The following is a 13,740-nucleotide window of genomic DNA, read 5'->3' as shown; positions in this document are numbered from 1 at the left end:
AGCCGCTCTACTACCGGCCTCCTCGCATCACCGATGCTCAGATCCGCGAGCGCATCATGCTTGACGCGGTGCGCGACTCAATGACGGATGAGCGCCCTTGCTACTAAAAAAAGGAGGTACCGAGAATTTCTTGAACGAGTGCACGATCAATTGTAACATAAGACCTTTGGTCTTTGGAAGGGCGTATGTAGCGCCACCATCGGACCTTCGCCCCGACAGAGACTCTCTTGACGAACGTGCACTCGAGTCGTGATAAAACCCCCACCGAAAGACACGTATTACGCCCTATAAAATATGACTGACACGTAGGGCCTCCGTAGTATATAAGTAGAGTACAAACGATCATGTACTCTAGCTTTCTCCTGCGCACTCAACGAGACTTACCCCGGTCTATTGTGTGAACTCTGAGGAACTCTAACCGTGTGACTACACTTCGCTTACAAAGCTTACCCGTCGTCACAGTGAATCAACCGTCCGAGTCATTCCCGAGACCTCACCAAATCCTTCACGGGTTATAAAATGGTAAACCATTCCGAAAAGATTTCACACCTCCATCTACATCGTCATGAACATGTTTTAAGGAACTCAGGACGAGCAGCGATACGACTACTAATACCTTGAGAAATCATGCATGTATGTCTTATGCAAATAAGTCAGGGTACGTAGCTTTGACGATGTCGGCAGCCTTCTCAGCCACGCCATAAGTAGCAGCAGACGTGTGCGCCGCGGGAAGTCTCGGCTGCGACAAGAGACCCATGAGCACCTCCTTGGCCAACCCAAGGAAAGAAAACAAGCTCACGATAACGCTAGCGTCGATGATCCGCAGTCCTTTCGCCCCTTTGACGAGTAAATCCGGAGCGACTACGCCCCACGTCGCGTCCTTGGGGCTCATCGCCGCCGTCGCGACTGGGTGGAAGAAGCTGACCGCGTGCTCGCGTATGTACGCGTCGAACTGCTCGTCCGTCGTCAGGTTCTGCAACGGCCGGACAAAGTAGCCGTCCCAGGCGGGCGCGGCGAGGTAGCGCATGCCGGCCTTAAGCCCCTGGCGGACGATGTAGAGGTCGAGCTCGTCCGCAAGGAGGTTGGGGTTGATGAGCGGCGGAGCGAACGGGTCGGACGAGTTGATCGTCACGGATCCGCGTGAGGACGGCGAGACGCAGCCGACGGGGAGGTTGAAGTAGTGCCCTGTCTCCTGCGTCGGGTAGACACCGTTCTGCGCGTAGATATGGGGTTAGATCGCGGCCCTCTCGGAAAATCGGCATTCATGCGATCTTACCTGGAAGAGGAATTCGAAGTGGGCTGTGGTGGGTCCGCTTGCGGGGTCGGTATGGTTCTCCCAGATCGGGTCATCTTCCGAAAGGCGCAAGAATGCCACTTGATTCTCGGACGTGTCAACCAAAATTCCGGTCTTATTCACTTCCCACTCCGCGAGGAGCTCGTTGTAGTACGTCTCATTCCTCCAGAGATTATCAAGGGTCTTGGTGTGGTTCGTTTCGTATGTGATGCCGCACTGCAGTGAAGTTAAATAACTGACGACAAACTAACTTGCTAAGCCAAGGGGACTTACACCAATATGGTCGGTCAAGTTTGCGCCAACCTGGAGAATGGTCAGACGGAAGGCCATTCTCTGGTGAGGTAAGTGGGCTACTTACTGATGGGTTGTCCAACAAGACAGGAATCCCGAGGGGTTCAAGGACGGCACCGTCGCCGATACCGGAGTGCATCAGGATAACGGGAGTGCCCACAGCGCCAGCGGATAGGATGACCTCTCGTCTTGCAGTCAGGTTCAGCGCAGATGTGCCTGGTTGTCATACGTAAATCCGAGTTCAGGCTACGAAAGAGATTCGGAGGCTCGTACCATTAACCACCACCTCGACCGTCCTGAAGGTGAGTGCCTCCGCATCCTTCGTCTGGCGCACTCGGGGGACATGCGCGTGAAGGAGAACATCGAGGTTCTTGCGTGCCAGATAGTTCTCAGCCAGGTAGGCCTTCGAGCTGGAGCGGACGCCCCGATCGATCAACGCCTGTGTCCAGGCTTACAACATCGTTAGGAGCGCCGTGTCCCAGGTCGGAAATATATGCACTGACCAATGCCCAAATGCTCGCCAGAGTTCAGGTCTACCTGGAACGGGAATTCCTCCAGCTCTTGGGTAACCGCAATTACGCGCCCGTCCGTCGCACGCGCCGCGCCGGGCACGCTCACGCCGATGACGCCGTCGAAACCGTGCACCTCCGGCAAGAACTGGCCCGAGACGTTATGGCCATCGACCGGCAGGTTGAACTTTTCGCTCTGTGGGACGTGTCAGTTCTGTGATATATGCGAGAAGGCAGAGAGGAGGGAAATGCGTGAAGGCAGAATTGAGGGATATGATGGATCATCGAACTCGCCTTCTTGAAATAAGGAAGGACGCCATCCCAGGACCAACCTTCCTCGCCGCTGAGGGCAGCCCACGTATCGATGTCGGATTTCGTTCCGCGCGTGTATACCAAGCAATCTGTTATGCCACGTAAGTCCAGGTATGCGCCAAGATAACCAACGCGACTCACTAACGGCGCTAGTGCCACCTAAACCAATACCTCGCGGGAATGGGAGGGTGCGGTTTTCGAGGTGCACCTGAGGCGTCGTGGTGTAGTTCCAATCCCAAGGCGTGCTCGGCGTGAGCGTCACGCATAACTGCGGCACGTCGATGTTCAGGACACCCTCGTTGCTACAGTACGAGCACTTGAGTGGACTAATCCTGGAATATATGCAACGAGTTTCGCCAAACTCACGCTCCACCAGCTTCGAGCAGGAGCACCTTCACGCCTGGGCTCTCCGTGAGTCTGTTCGCAGTCGTAGCGCCACCAGGCCCAGCTGCGCTCAACGTGAATCAAGACAACATCACGCGTTATCGAGCATCCGACGTGCCTCCGACGACGATGAAGTCGTACGAATCTTTCAGTTCGGACACATCTTGCAGGATAACTGCCGATGCCAGGCTGCAGGCCAATGACAGCAGTCCGAGAGCACGCAGCATGGCGAGGAAGCTGACAGACCACTCTGCCTCTGCATGACAATATATACGTCGACTTGTGCTAGACGTAACTGATATTCGCGAAGGTCGCCGTTATGCTTCTGCGTCATCGTGAGAGAGAGCGGTGGTCCCATGCCGCCTCAAAGGCTCATACATGGCGACACCGGTCCCTTTGGCTACGTCCTGGCCCACTCGTGTGGATCATGTCGCGCCCAGTGAGGGCTTTGAACCAATTGTGGTCGGGAGGCAAGGGCATAAGCAAAGTCAACCTGGAGGCAGCGCGAAGACCGCTCATCCCAGTCATCCAGGATCGCAGCGTCTTGGCGTAGTGCCATGAGAGTGGACAACTGCCAAGAAGCGTTGCGACCACCGAGGTTGGGAGCCGAGACCACTGGAGGATGGTGAACGGGCAAAAAGCCTCTCGGAGGACCTGACATCACGAACGGCGATTCTCACGGTCAATCTTGCTTGCATGATGCGATGAAACCAGGCTCTCTCAAGGGGGTAGCGGGGCGTGTCAAAGGATATACACCTCAGATTATATATCATGACAGAGGGGTCATCGTAGTCAACAAACCTCCAGGGCTGGTAACCCAAACAAGCAAGACCCTGAAGGTAAAGCCACCTCATGGCGTTCCGCAAACATCGACTTCCATCTGAACACTTTTTCGTAGAACGGCGCTCATCGCGACGCTTATTCCATCTTTCTCGATGGTGAATACGCACGCGCCACAAGCCTTGCCATTTTTGTTGATGTTCTAATGCAGAAGTGAAGACTCAGCTCAATCTCCACACCAGACCCCTCCACGTACATCGTCTAGACAAGGTATAGAGCGTGACTCCGAAACATGCGGACCTGCTGACGTCGTAGGCTTCAGGCGACTACTGGAGCCTTGGTCCTTGGCCGCTCTCCTACACTTGCCAAGGATCTTTGCAAGCAGTTCGCGGAGCGGTCTGTGGACAAATCATATCTTGCCCTCGTACATTGGCACCGCCATGAAGTTTCGGGCGCGACGGGCCAAGTCCATGTGCATCTTTGCATGGAGGATGGCCGAATTGACATCGCGCGTTCAATGGACGATGCAGGCAAGCTGTCCGTGACAAGCTGGGAAGTTGCAGCAACATCCGTAGGTTTGGACGCGCGCATCCGTCCGGTGGTCACGCTGAGCGTTCGAGAATAGACAATTCTCCCGCTCGCGCTGCTTCGGCTCGATTTGCATACAGGGTAATGGCGCTCTCCCCTTGGCTCTTGCGAAAACGCAGGCTTACGGTCGGTTTTTATCAGTCTGAAGCATCAGTTGCGCGTAGTGCTTGCGCGATACTTTCAGGGTATGTTTCCCCGATGTCCTCAACGTGCGTCATGCTCCATAAAAAGGGTTTCGCAGCACCCATTCTCGGCGATTCTCTCTACGCCAATCCTTTACCCCGAGATAACACGCAAGGCAAGATCCACGGAATTCCCTCGGACCGACTATTCCTGCATTCCTCAAGCATCTCTATCTGGGCAAGTCCTCCGAACATTCTCATCGCTCCTCGCAAGCACTCACGATATATTTCTTCCAGCGTCACGCGCCCTCAGGCCGAAGACGCCGCCTGACCGTCTTCGCCCCCCTTCCCGAAGATTTCCTGAATGTCTGTGAGCGCGCGGGGCTAAAAGTGGATGGGAACGCGCTCGAGGCCAGGGGCGGCGTGCTCGTGGACGGGGAGGAAGTCCGGGATGGACTCGCGATCGAGGGAACGGGCACGGTAGGGCTGACGAAGGTTCCCTTGCACCGTTCCGAATAAGCCATCTAACTCCAAAGGTGGATTGTATACGCGTCGCCGATCCTGCGTGGATCTCGACCCTAATGCGCTACTGTACAATGTGAAGATAATACTGGTGGTCCAAACTCGGTCCACATAGAGAAGAATAGATACCCTACGACGTTGACTTCCGCCAGGGATCGTAACGCATGATCTCGTCGCAGGCGCGCTCATGACTTGCTCTTCGCGGGCTCGGCGAGCAATGTGCCTTCCTGCGAAGCCTTCAGCCAAGTACCGAGGCCGACCGCGACGGCGCCGATGGCCTGAGCGGCATGGCTAGCGAGAATCGCTCCCCCGGCACCACCTGCTATCGCGGGCATCGCCGGCAAGGACCCTGCGGTCTAACATACGTCGTCAATCAGCTTCAAAACCCGATCAAGTATGGACGATTGCCCACTCACGATTAATATCGCGCTGATAGCGGTCATGGTCTTCGGGTGTTCGGAGGTGAGGAAGTCGAGCGCTTTACACGCGTTCAGGAGCCATACAGGCGCGTTTGCAACGGTCGTTTCGATAGCTGAGTCGCAATCAGTCAGGGTCGGTGAGAATATGACAGTATGGTACGGGACTCACGATCGCTGTTTGCTCGATGGGGTTGGGGTTTAGGCGGTACCGGAGGCGCGTGCTCGACGAACGCCATGATGGAATCGGACATAGCTCGAATGGGTGTCTTACGGGGCGGGGGAGAGGAGGTCGAAGAGTCGTGTTTTCTCTTACTCTTGCTATCCTCGGACTTATGCTTGGAAGGAGACTCCTTACTCTCCGTCTTTGATGTAGAGGGGTCCTTCTTGGACGTTATGGACGATTTGGACGCCGTCGAGGCCTTGGAGGCGCTCTTGGCGACGGGTACCAGCGGCATTGGCGCCTCCTCCTTCTTTCCAACGATCCACCATGAGCCCGAGGAAAGTTTCTGGACTTTGACTGAGGCCACTTCCTTCGAGTCAATATTCCCTGCGGAAAATCTGTCAACGCTTGCCGAATATACAGAACATATCCAACACTCACAACCCATGTTGGTCATCGCGGTGCAGAACTTCTTCCACGTCCAGCGGTATTTACCACCGTGCATAGTATATAGCACTTTCTTGAACTCCTCCAAGCGAGTTCTGGCGTAGCTGCCCATGTAATGCTGAGCGACCTTGTGCCAGCACTCCTCGGGGAGCTTCCGTGCGACGCAACCCTCTTTGATCTGGTCCAGCCAGGTCTCGACAGGCAGGTCCTTCTTCGAATTGCCCTTGAACACGGGAGCGTCCGTCCAAGACGCAAAGATTGGCTCAAGGTCGGCCGTCTTGACCTTGAATGCGCTCATGATAGCAGACATGGCGGTTGATGGGCGTAGCGAACGATGAAAGGAATAAACAGAGTAAAGTGAAAGAAAAAGGAGGACAAAGGTTCAGCGTCTGATATCGAGACTGGCAAGCCGGCCTTTATGCTGGAATATGTAGGGGGGAAGAAAGGCACCCTCGCCGTGGCCTGCTGGAAGATCATGTTCCGGTGGCCCGCTCTCCTGAGCCCTGACCAATCGAGGGTGTACCTAAGCGCCCACGTTCCAGATGATAGACGGAGGCATTTGATTCCAGGTCATTAATAGCCAGAGGATGGAGCTCGGTCGTAGGTCTCTTGCAGCGAGGCTGCAATGTGGATGACACGAGTCAGCCTAAGGGCGGTGCGCAAGACCTGAGCGCAGCTGATCCGACGACGCAAGACAGCTTCCATAGTTCGAGGAGTGGGCGTGCATCGTAAGGAGAATTGCAAGGATGTTCCACAAAAAAAAAGAAAAAAAACGGTATGGCTCGTGGAAGAGCAAGTCCGAGGGTGATCGGCGTCGGAAGCAACGAGTCGCGATGGCCCAAACACAACTCCTGCTTCTCGCCACCACAACCCTTGATCGCGGCGCGTCGAGGCTAACGATCTAAGACACGATGGATGTGAACTTCCGCAAGATAGACATCGATCAGTTCGACGAGGATGTGCTGCTGGAGACCGAACTCTATGACGCAGACCCAAGAGACCCTGCTCAGGTCACCGAGGAGGCGAAGGCTCGCGCGGCAACTGTCCGCGGTTCACTCTCTAAGTCAGTCGCGAACATCATCCTGAGTCTGCATGCGTAATTGGAGCTATAACTCGCGCATATAGGGGAGATATAACCGGCGCACTGACCACAGTGTTGGAAAACGCTCCTTACGGGCCATACGTGGAGGAGGCGAAAGTACGTTGATGTACTCCATGCCGAGACACATCTTTGTCGTCTGACTGGTGTTTCTTTGTAGACGTTAACGCTTCAAACACTCCTCACCATCCTTAACAGCACGAAATCAGCTGAGATAGCGAATATCGTGAAGTCGTTGGACCAAGATAAGCATGACACGCTCATGAAGTACCTGTACAAGGGCATGGCGATGCCGGGCTGGGGTGATGTCAGCGGGAGCGTATTGCTTGGGTGGCATGAAAAGGTGCGGCGTCCTGCTCGAATTCAGCTTGACGGGAGTGGCTCCTGATTACTACGCCTTCGTCATACAGTTGACGGAGGTCGCCGGTATAGGGTGTATCGTCCGTGTGATGACCGACAGGCGCACGGTATGATGCCCCGAACCAATCATGTTGTATCTTACAGGAATGTATATCATGGATCACGGGCCGATGCTCATCCCATCTTGCCGGTCAGGCTATCACTTCACCAACTGGTCCGACCTTCGGTTGGCAACGTTGAACTGGGGAGACCGTCTTCTAGCACTTTCTCGGCCTTTTAATCGCACCGGTTCGCTCGCATTGGCTCTTAGACTTCCTGCGCGAGCGACGTCATAGCGTTCGACCCCGTCATGGGCGAACAGGTTAACGCCTTAGCATCCGGGCGAGTTATCATTTCGGTAAGTCACGAACTGTCTCGGGACGTAACCACGCTAAACGTGATCATAGAGACCATCCTAGCGGTGTTCTTGCTATAATTGATCTGTTAACTCCGTCTATAGCTGTACGCGGGCTCTGACCTCCTCCCTCGATTGCTAGTCGCTCAGTCGCCGTTCTTAGCTTCTACGAGGCTGTGTCGCGGCGCCCTTCTCCCATGGACTCGTTCTCTGATTGTCACCTGAAAAGTAATCGTTTACCCGTGAGCTGGATAGATATTGCGGCGCATGGCGCACTCTACTTTCTCTGATGCACCATAAGATGCCGTCCGCCATGGTCGCTAATGGCGTCGACCTCTATGCTACTAATATGTAACAGAAGCGAAGCTCGATGACCAACATCCCGGCCTTATCAAGCTCTGCCCTCGTCTCCAGGCTTCCAGCCTTCTAACAAGCTCTCCCGTCCCTTAATTGTCACGGGTCACCGCCATTCATCTGATTTTGGCGTTCTGCTGTGCGTTTTGCCCTCCAGTAACGCGTCCTTCTATTTCTCATCTGAAAGGTTCCGCATATGCTCATATGATCTGGCTACCTCTCACGCTCCCTGTTGTAATGTCAAAATCCCTATCGTCGGTGATAAGTACTCCAGCCCCGTGGACATTCGGTATTGGGCGTTCTCTGATACTTGTTTTCTCGGAAATGGCGCGCTTCCGGACGACGCAGGCTGTCTCACCTGGTATAATCAGCAGCCTATCTCCCGTAAGTCTGTCCTTACTGCGTGAACATGGCTCATTGTATCCCACGTACGTTCTTGTAGATAGTGAGGATACAGGGCCGCCATTAATTGGACGTACTTCACTACACGGTCTTGGCACTACAGTCCCTGGCTCCTTCGCGCGACGTTACAGAAACCTCTACGACAGTGGCGTCTCGCGCCAACTTCCGAAGGGCAGTACACGCGATACAACCCAGATCTTCAGGATCTAGGTACCTTCTACAGCGGGCATGGGCCCGATGACGAAGCTTCCTCCTCCTCGCTAGAACGCTTGATCTACTTATCCCATGTATCGTTCTGCAGCTTCGCCGTCTCCGGCAATCTCACTCAGCGCTTCGCGTGAGGCGATAGCTCAAAGCGTCGGGCATGACACGACTGCAGTCACCATATGCTAGGGTCGAGGACGTGACGTTGGCGGAAGATGCTCCCGCCTTGCATCCGCGGCGGTAGCAGCTTTCCCTCGCGCACCCGCGATTGTGGAGGACACCCTTTAGCGGGCAGTCGTCGGCAAGTGCTCGGTACGGGATCGAAACTTGTCGAAACTCTGTCGGCGTGTTTACTCGACGCATCGGTCAGACCGATCCGTGGTCACGCGGACCGGAACAGCGCCACCGGAAGGAATGGGATCGAAACACGGCAACATGGCACTTCCGGACATCCATGGTTATCGGCGCAATCTTAACGTTGCTCCGGGACTCACGATGTACGTATCGAGATGCATCTTGCATGATGATCTCGCTATGGCGCCTCCTTGCTCATGGCGTAAGGTGTGCCTCGCAAACACTCAAATACGTGGGGTGAGACAGACATGCCTCCCTCCACTCTACACCGGTACCCCGACTCTTACTTGCCGCCGCTATCTCCATTACAGTTCGCAGACGTCACCTACACCAGCTGCAGATCCCCCGTGAACGGTGGACCCCGGTATTTCATATCGAGCCCGAATGTGCGAATACGAAGTGTAGGTTTAGGCACACCTTATGCATATTCTTACAAGCTGCCGTGCTCATCTATGCGTCATACAACAGAGTTGGTGATCGTTACACCGGATGCGGCCATTTCGTCGCGTTGTATGAGACGGGCGAAGTCACAGATTGCATGTCAGAGGATTGCAAGACGAGTTCGGCCCATAAACACAAGACGGCAAAGAATTGCGGCTGCCCTGCGGTGCGTCCCGGGATCCCGGGTGTCCTTTATTATTGGCTTCTCATGACGGTGCACTTTGCAGGTGAAATGGCAAAGGCGAAAGATACAGAACATGTTCCGCACGAAATGCCCGGATCACTAGAGCAATTTCCCTTGTTATCCGGGTGCGCGGGCCGACGCTTTCTGGCCTGCGGGGGTCAGATTGTCGGGTTGTTTCAGCCGGTTAGAGCCGCAACGCTATCGTCTCTATACTTGCCACGATAGAGGTCGAGTGTATACGATGTAGCGACGTCGACGTCACGAACGATGGAATCTCACGCGATCTTTGCGATGATCGCATTGCAAGTTGATCGCCCCACGGCGATGCTGCCAGGTCGGAGGTGAGGTCCAGTGTTAATCAGATGTGCAGCACCCGACAGCACGCCATCTGGTAGATGATAAGATTATATATCGCGGCCGGTATGTTCTATGATACATGCCGTGCAGAGTAAGCTACCGAGCTACAACTACACGATGAGAAAGAGGGTACTGTATAACACTAGGAAAGAAATCCGAGGAGAGCGAGGTCATAATAATACAGAACGGCGGAACGAAGCCAAAGCCCGGGTTGCTGACCGGCAGAACGTCCATGCGTGGCGAAGGCTTGCGGCGAAGCCGAAACGCTCACTTTGCTATCATGAGGACGATCGTCGCGACGACAGCGCTGATCGCGAGGAACGCTAAGAATGCCCAAAGGCATCGCTTCCCATACTTCATTTCCTCCTGGCGGGTGGCCAAAACGAGAAGCTTTCGCTCGTCGTCCGACTTATCCGCGTGCCAGCTTTCCTCCACGCGCAGGGGTGAGCATAGAATTATGATCCCGATTATCCAGAACGGGGGGAACACTGCGGAGAACAGTGGTTGGTTAGCTGCCGTCTCAAAAACTCGGAAGAACAGTGCACACCCACGGAACCCGTTGCGCCAGGACCACTTCGCTTGGTTGACAGAGTCTTCGCCAGACATGTCGGGGTACGCGGGCAGCCTCTCCGTCTCCGCGTATGCGGGAGGTGGCGACGCCCGGGCCGGCTTGGCCTTCTTCTCCGGCTTGCCGCCCCAAAACTGAGAGATTAATTCTTCTCGGTGCTGGTGCGCTGCAATCTGCGCCGCGAGGTCGGGGGTGACGGCGTGCGATTTTGGCGAGTTGGAGCGCAGTGACTCGAAGGATGAGTTGGAGGATGATGCAGGAGCGATGGTGTGAGCGTTGTTTTCCGCGTCTGCGGAGCCCTTGCGGCGACCGCCAATCGACCAGGATTTGGTAAAAGGAGACATAGCTGGTGATTAACTAGGATGTGTCGATATAGGCGGTGATCTCGAGGGAGTGGGTTGGACTATAACTGGTGCGCTCGCCATAACTTAAGTACGCTGGATGCTCGTATCGCATCGCTTGCAAGACAAAAAGACCTGCCCTGGCGTGGCACTTCGCTGCAACTCGGAGAGATCATTAGACTTTATTTCGAGATCGCGAAGGAGGTAAAGACAATAACGCGACGCAGTTGCTTGGTCGTGCTTGTTGCGCTAATTCCGAGCAACATTCCTTTTCAGGCTCACGTCACGTGCACTTTCCCATGCTCGAAACAAAAGGCCTGCGAGCTTCTGGAGCATGTCCGGAAGGATATTGCTATGAATGTTCCTGGAAGGAGAGTCGCTATTGTCTCGCTATTGTATGTATTGGTGCTTCTGGGCAGTAGACATCGCGCCTTTTCTCTCGCGTGTCGTCTTCGGGATATGCGGGCCTGTCATATTAACATCGGAAACAACTTGACCAGTTGTCGACAAAACGAGGTAAACAAACGTGGCTTGTACAATTACGGTCCAAGGCTTGGCGAGGCAGTTTTGTAAGCGCAATTTCGGGACCGGATGAGGTGGGAAGACATGGCGGCGGGGACGACGGAAAACAGCCCGCGCGCTTCAGACCAAGCGGCCTCAGCTACAACGACATGCCAGACAGATGTTCATATAGGTACATTGTATGTGAAAGATGATACTCGTGCGCAAGAAGGTCGTGAGGAGCGTAAAGCTGCAAGGAGACGCTCAGGACAGCTATGAATCAGATGATGGCGCCGATCCTTGCATCTTCGCCTCCTGGTTCGCCAACCTGATCCTATAGACCAATGCGTAAGCAGATGGATCAGTTTGCATAACGAAGCTTCGTACTGGTTCCTCGCTACGAGAACACGCAACGTGCGTTCCCGCTCGAGCTGCGTCATGTTCGGCCAATTGGCGATTCGGGACAAGGTCTAGTAAGCACCAATGATCATGGTGGTCAGCGCCCTACGGAAGTGAGTGCAAGTCGACGGTATAGGAGACCAACAGGGGACTGAGGAGGAACCCTGGATCTCGAACCGTAGAACAGATAACGCGATGCGGAAGCGTAAAGAAAGCTGAATAGAGTCACGTTATCGCGTATCGTACAAGTTAAGTCGGTGCGTCTATATCTATCAGTCCTGATTCTACTCTATCGGCAACAGGCCACCACCCAGGTCTCAAACCATCGCGGGTCTCGTCGTTTTCTCTCCCTTCGGGCGGGTCTTGTCTTTTGGTCCTCGTTTCAGCTCGTATATCTGCTGCTTGACGGGATTCATCGTATCGTTTCCGGTCCTCGTATGCAAGTAATGGTACATTTGTGTTCCAGGTCAGAATGCGAATAAAGAGGAATAAAGAATTGTATGAAGGAGGACTCACTCGGAGGGCGGTTGCTCTACCGCCCACGAGGTTCCCCCGCGTTCTCCGGTTGCTCTAAGAGCTGCTCCCGGAGTTCTGTTTGTGACATGTGCGGCACGAAGTGTTTCAGCCGGTTGAAGTTGAATCTTCCACCAGCGGGGCAGCCCCCCATCGACTCGAGGGCGCATGAAGTCCCGAAGACCTCCGTGATTCGCATCGGTCCTCTCCATCGTGGCATGAGCTTCTTCCGAGTTTCGTGCGTCGATTCCATCCACATTTGCGCCACCATGACGAGGTCGCCGCTTGTGAACTTCTTTGCCCGGACGGATTTGTCGTATGTCTTTTTTCTGCGTATCTGCTCCTCCATCGCGTTGGCAACCGCCGACCATCGCTGCTGGTCCACAAACGCCAGTTGAGCCTCGATTTCGTCATCTCCGGGCTCGTCGACCTGCGATCTCGGGATGCTGCTCGCGCAGGATCCAAAGAGTAGTTGTCTGGCCGAGTAACCGTTCACTTTTCGGACATGCGAGTTGAGGTCCGCCACCGCCTGAGGTAGCTTATCCGGCCAGTCGTTGGGAAATGAGTCGGGTGCCAGCTCAGGGTTGTCGACTGCGCAGGCTCGTCGAAGTCGGTCGAGGATAAGTTTATTCTCGACTTCGCAAAGGCCGTTCACCCATGGCGCGTACTCTGGACTGTGGACGAATTCGATGCCGTGTTCTCGACAGAATTCGGAGACCTCTTCGCACTTGAAGTGGGAGCCGCCGTCCGTGAATAGTGAGTCGAAGTGCTGGTAATCTTGGCGGATCGTGGCCAAGGCCTTTGTCGTTGTTGCCCCGTTTCCAGCCTTCTTACTTTTGAACGCCCAGACCCATCTCGTGAACCAGTCCACCACGACGAGGATAGTCTTGTATCCGCCTTTGCCAATCGACATCGATAGGTAGTCCGCGCATACGCGCTCGAAGGGCCTCGACCGCACAACAGGGCGTAACAGCGTATTGATCAGCCGCGGGCCGAATTGTTGGCATCGACCGCATCCTAGGATGGCCTTCTCGATAGTCTTCTTCATTCGCGGCCGGAATACGGACTTCAAGAGCTCCCCATAGATGCTATCCCTCGCCCAGTGACCTCCCTCTCTATGCTCCCTCTCAGCGGCGTCCCTCATCTCTTCCATCGTCACACATTCCACACGCCCTTCTCCCGTACCTCCTGCCATCTTCCATAGCCGCCCGTCCTCCACAAAGAACATTCTTCGCGCCAATCCTGCTGCCCTCTTCTTCTCTGCCTCCGTCCGTTCCTCATCCTCCGTGTCCAGTAGGTGCTCCACGATCGGCGCAAAGAAGGTATCGCCCTTAAACCTCTCTGCGAGGGCTCGACCTGCTTCATCCCGTTCTAGCAGGGAGACATCGCCTGTGCGGTTGTTTTCCTGGTCAGCATTCCACATGTCTGATAAGAACGATGG

General features: G+C 54.8%; 7 protein-coding genes across 7 annotated transcripts; 3 read left to right on the top strand and 4 right to left on the bottom strand.

The window, feature by feature from the left end:
* Nucleotides 1–640: 640 nt before the first annotated feature.
* Nucleotides 641–3,017, bottom strand: PUNSTDRAFT_122206 (alcohol oxidase; the record flags this gene model as incomplete). The annotated part of the gene is made up of 11 exons (XM_007386885.1): nt 641–739; nt 800–1,213; nt 1,277–1,510; nt 1,568–1,597; nt 1,653–1,801; nt 1,859–2,035; nt 2,089–2,290; nt 2,389–2,495; nt 2,548–2,708; nt 2,773–2,854; nt 2,909–3,017. The coding sequence occupies 11 exons, from the start codon at nt 3,015–3,017 to the stop codon at nt 641–643; spliced, it is 1,764 nt and encodes a 587-aa protein (XP_007386947.1).
* Nucleotides 3,018–3,494: 477 nt separating this feature from the next.
* On the top strand, nt 3,495–4,611 carry PUNSTDRAFT_145690 (pseudouridine synthase; the record flags this gene model as incomplete). Its single annotated transcript, XM_007386884.1, has 7 exons — nt 3,495–3,629; nt 3,689–3,728; nt 3,782–3,840; nt 3,893–4,141; nt 4,196–4,239; nt 4,300–4,343; nt 4,400–4,611. The coding sequence occupies 7 exons, from the start codon at nt 3,495–3,497 to the stop codon at nt 4,609–4,611; spliced, it is 783 nt and encodes a 260-aa protein (XP_007386946.1).
* A 376-nt stretch (nt 4,612–4,987) lies between these two features.
* PUNSTDRAFT_106751 (uncharacterized protein) lies at nt 4,988–6,641 on the bottom strand (the record flags this gene model as incomplete). Its single annotated transcript, XM_007386883.1, has 4 exons — nt 5,823–6,641; nt 5,391–5,768; nt 5,219–5,334; nt 4,988–5,158 (listed from the first exon to the last, which is right to left on the bottom strand). The coding sequence occupies exons 1-4, from the start codon at nt 6,136–6,138 to the stop codon at nt 4,988–4,990; spliced, it is 981 nt and encodes a 326-aa protein (XP_007386945.1). The 5' UTR covers nt 6,139–6,641.
* Nucleotides 6,642–6,674: 33 nt separating this feature from the next.
* PUNSTDRAFT_91338 (arp2/3 complex) lies at nt 6,675–7,490 on the top strand. The gene is made up of 4 exons (XM_007386882.1): nt 6,675–6,891; nt 6,954–7,026; nt 7,088–7,270; nt 7,338–7,490. The coding sequence occupies exons 1-4, from the start codon at nt 6,740–6,742 to the stop codon at nt 7,398–7,400; spliced, it is 471 nt and encodes a 156-aa protein (XP_007386944.1). The 5' UTR covers nt 6,675–6,739; the 3' UTR covers nt 7,401–7,490.
* A 1,781-nt stretch (nt 7,491–9,271) lies between these two features.
* On the top strand, nt 9,272–9,880 carry PUNSTDRAFT_91335 (uncharacterized protein). Its single transcript, XM_007386881.1, has 3 exons — nt 9,272–9,396; nt 9,464–9,602; nt 9,664–9,880. The coding sequence occupies exons 1-3, from the start codon at nt 9,380–9,382 to the stop codon at nt 9,721–9,723; spliced, it is 216 nt and encodes a 71-aa protein (XP_007386943.1). The 5' UTR covers nt 9,272–9,379; the 3' UTR covers nt 9,724–9,880.
* A 364-nt stretch (nt 9,881–10,244) lies between these two features.
* PUNSTDRAFT_137246 (uncharacterized protein) lies at nt 10,245–10,889 on the bottom strand (the record flags this gene model as incomplete). The annotated part of the gene is made up of 2 exons (XM_007386880.1): nt 10,245–10,465; nt 10,529–10,889. 2 exons carry the CDS (start codon nt 10,887–10,889, stop codon nt 10,245–10,247), a joined length of 582 nt encoding a protein of 193 aa, XP_007386942.1.
* A 1,235-nt stretch (nt 10,890–12,124) lies between these two features.
* PUNSTDRAFT_122203 (uncharacterized protein) lies at nt 12,125–12,587 on the bottom strand. The gene has a single exon (XM_007386879.1). It carries the CDS (start codon nt 12,568–12,570, stop codon nt 12,319–12,321), a length of 252 nt encoding a protein of 83 aa, XP_007386941.1. The 5' UTR covers nt 12,571–12,587; the 3' UTR covers nt 12,125–12,318.
* Between the last annotated feature and the right edge of the window lie 1,153 nt (nt 12,588–13,740).

The sequence above is a fragment of the Punctularia strigosozonata genome (assembly GCF_000264995.1).
Source record: "Punctularia strigosozonata HHB-11173 SS5 unplaced genomic scaffold PUNSTscaffold_12, whole genome shotgun sequence".
NCBI lineage: Eukaryota > Fungi > Basidiomycota > Agaricomycetes > Corticiales > Punctulariaceae > Punctularia > Punctularia strigosozonata.
The sequence above is the reverse complement of the archived record's forward strand: the minus strand, read 5'-3'. Positions and strand labels throughout refer to the sequence as shown.

What these genes read in the sequence shown, in the direction of transcription:
- PUNSTDRAFT_91335 (XM_007386881.1), top strand. An exon ending in AGAATTGCGGCTGCCCTGCG is followed by an intron (nt 9,603 to 9,663) that starts GTGCGTCCCGGG and finishes TGCACTTTGCAG; the next exon opens with GTGAAATGGCAAAGGCGAAA.
- PUNSTDRAFT_91338 (XM_007386882.1), top strand. Translation starts at nt 6,740, where the DNA reads ATGGATGTGAACTTCCGCAAGATAGACATCGATCAGTTCGACGAGGAT. An exon ending in GTCCGCGGTTCACTCTCTAA is followed by an intron (nt 6,892 to 6,953) that starts GTCAGTCGCGAA and finishes TCGCGCATATAG; the next exon opens with GGGAGATATAACCGGCGCAC. An exon ending in TGCTTGGGTGGCATGAAAAG is followed by an intron (nt 7,271 to 7,337) that starts GTGCGGCGTCCT and finishes TTCGTCATACAG; the next exon opens with TTGACGGAGGTCGCCGGTAT.
- PUNSTDRAFT_122203 (XM_007386879.1), bottom strand. Translation starts at nt 12,570, where the DNA reads ATGGTGGCGCAAATGTGGATGGAATCGACGCACGAAACTCGGAAGAAG.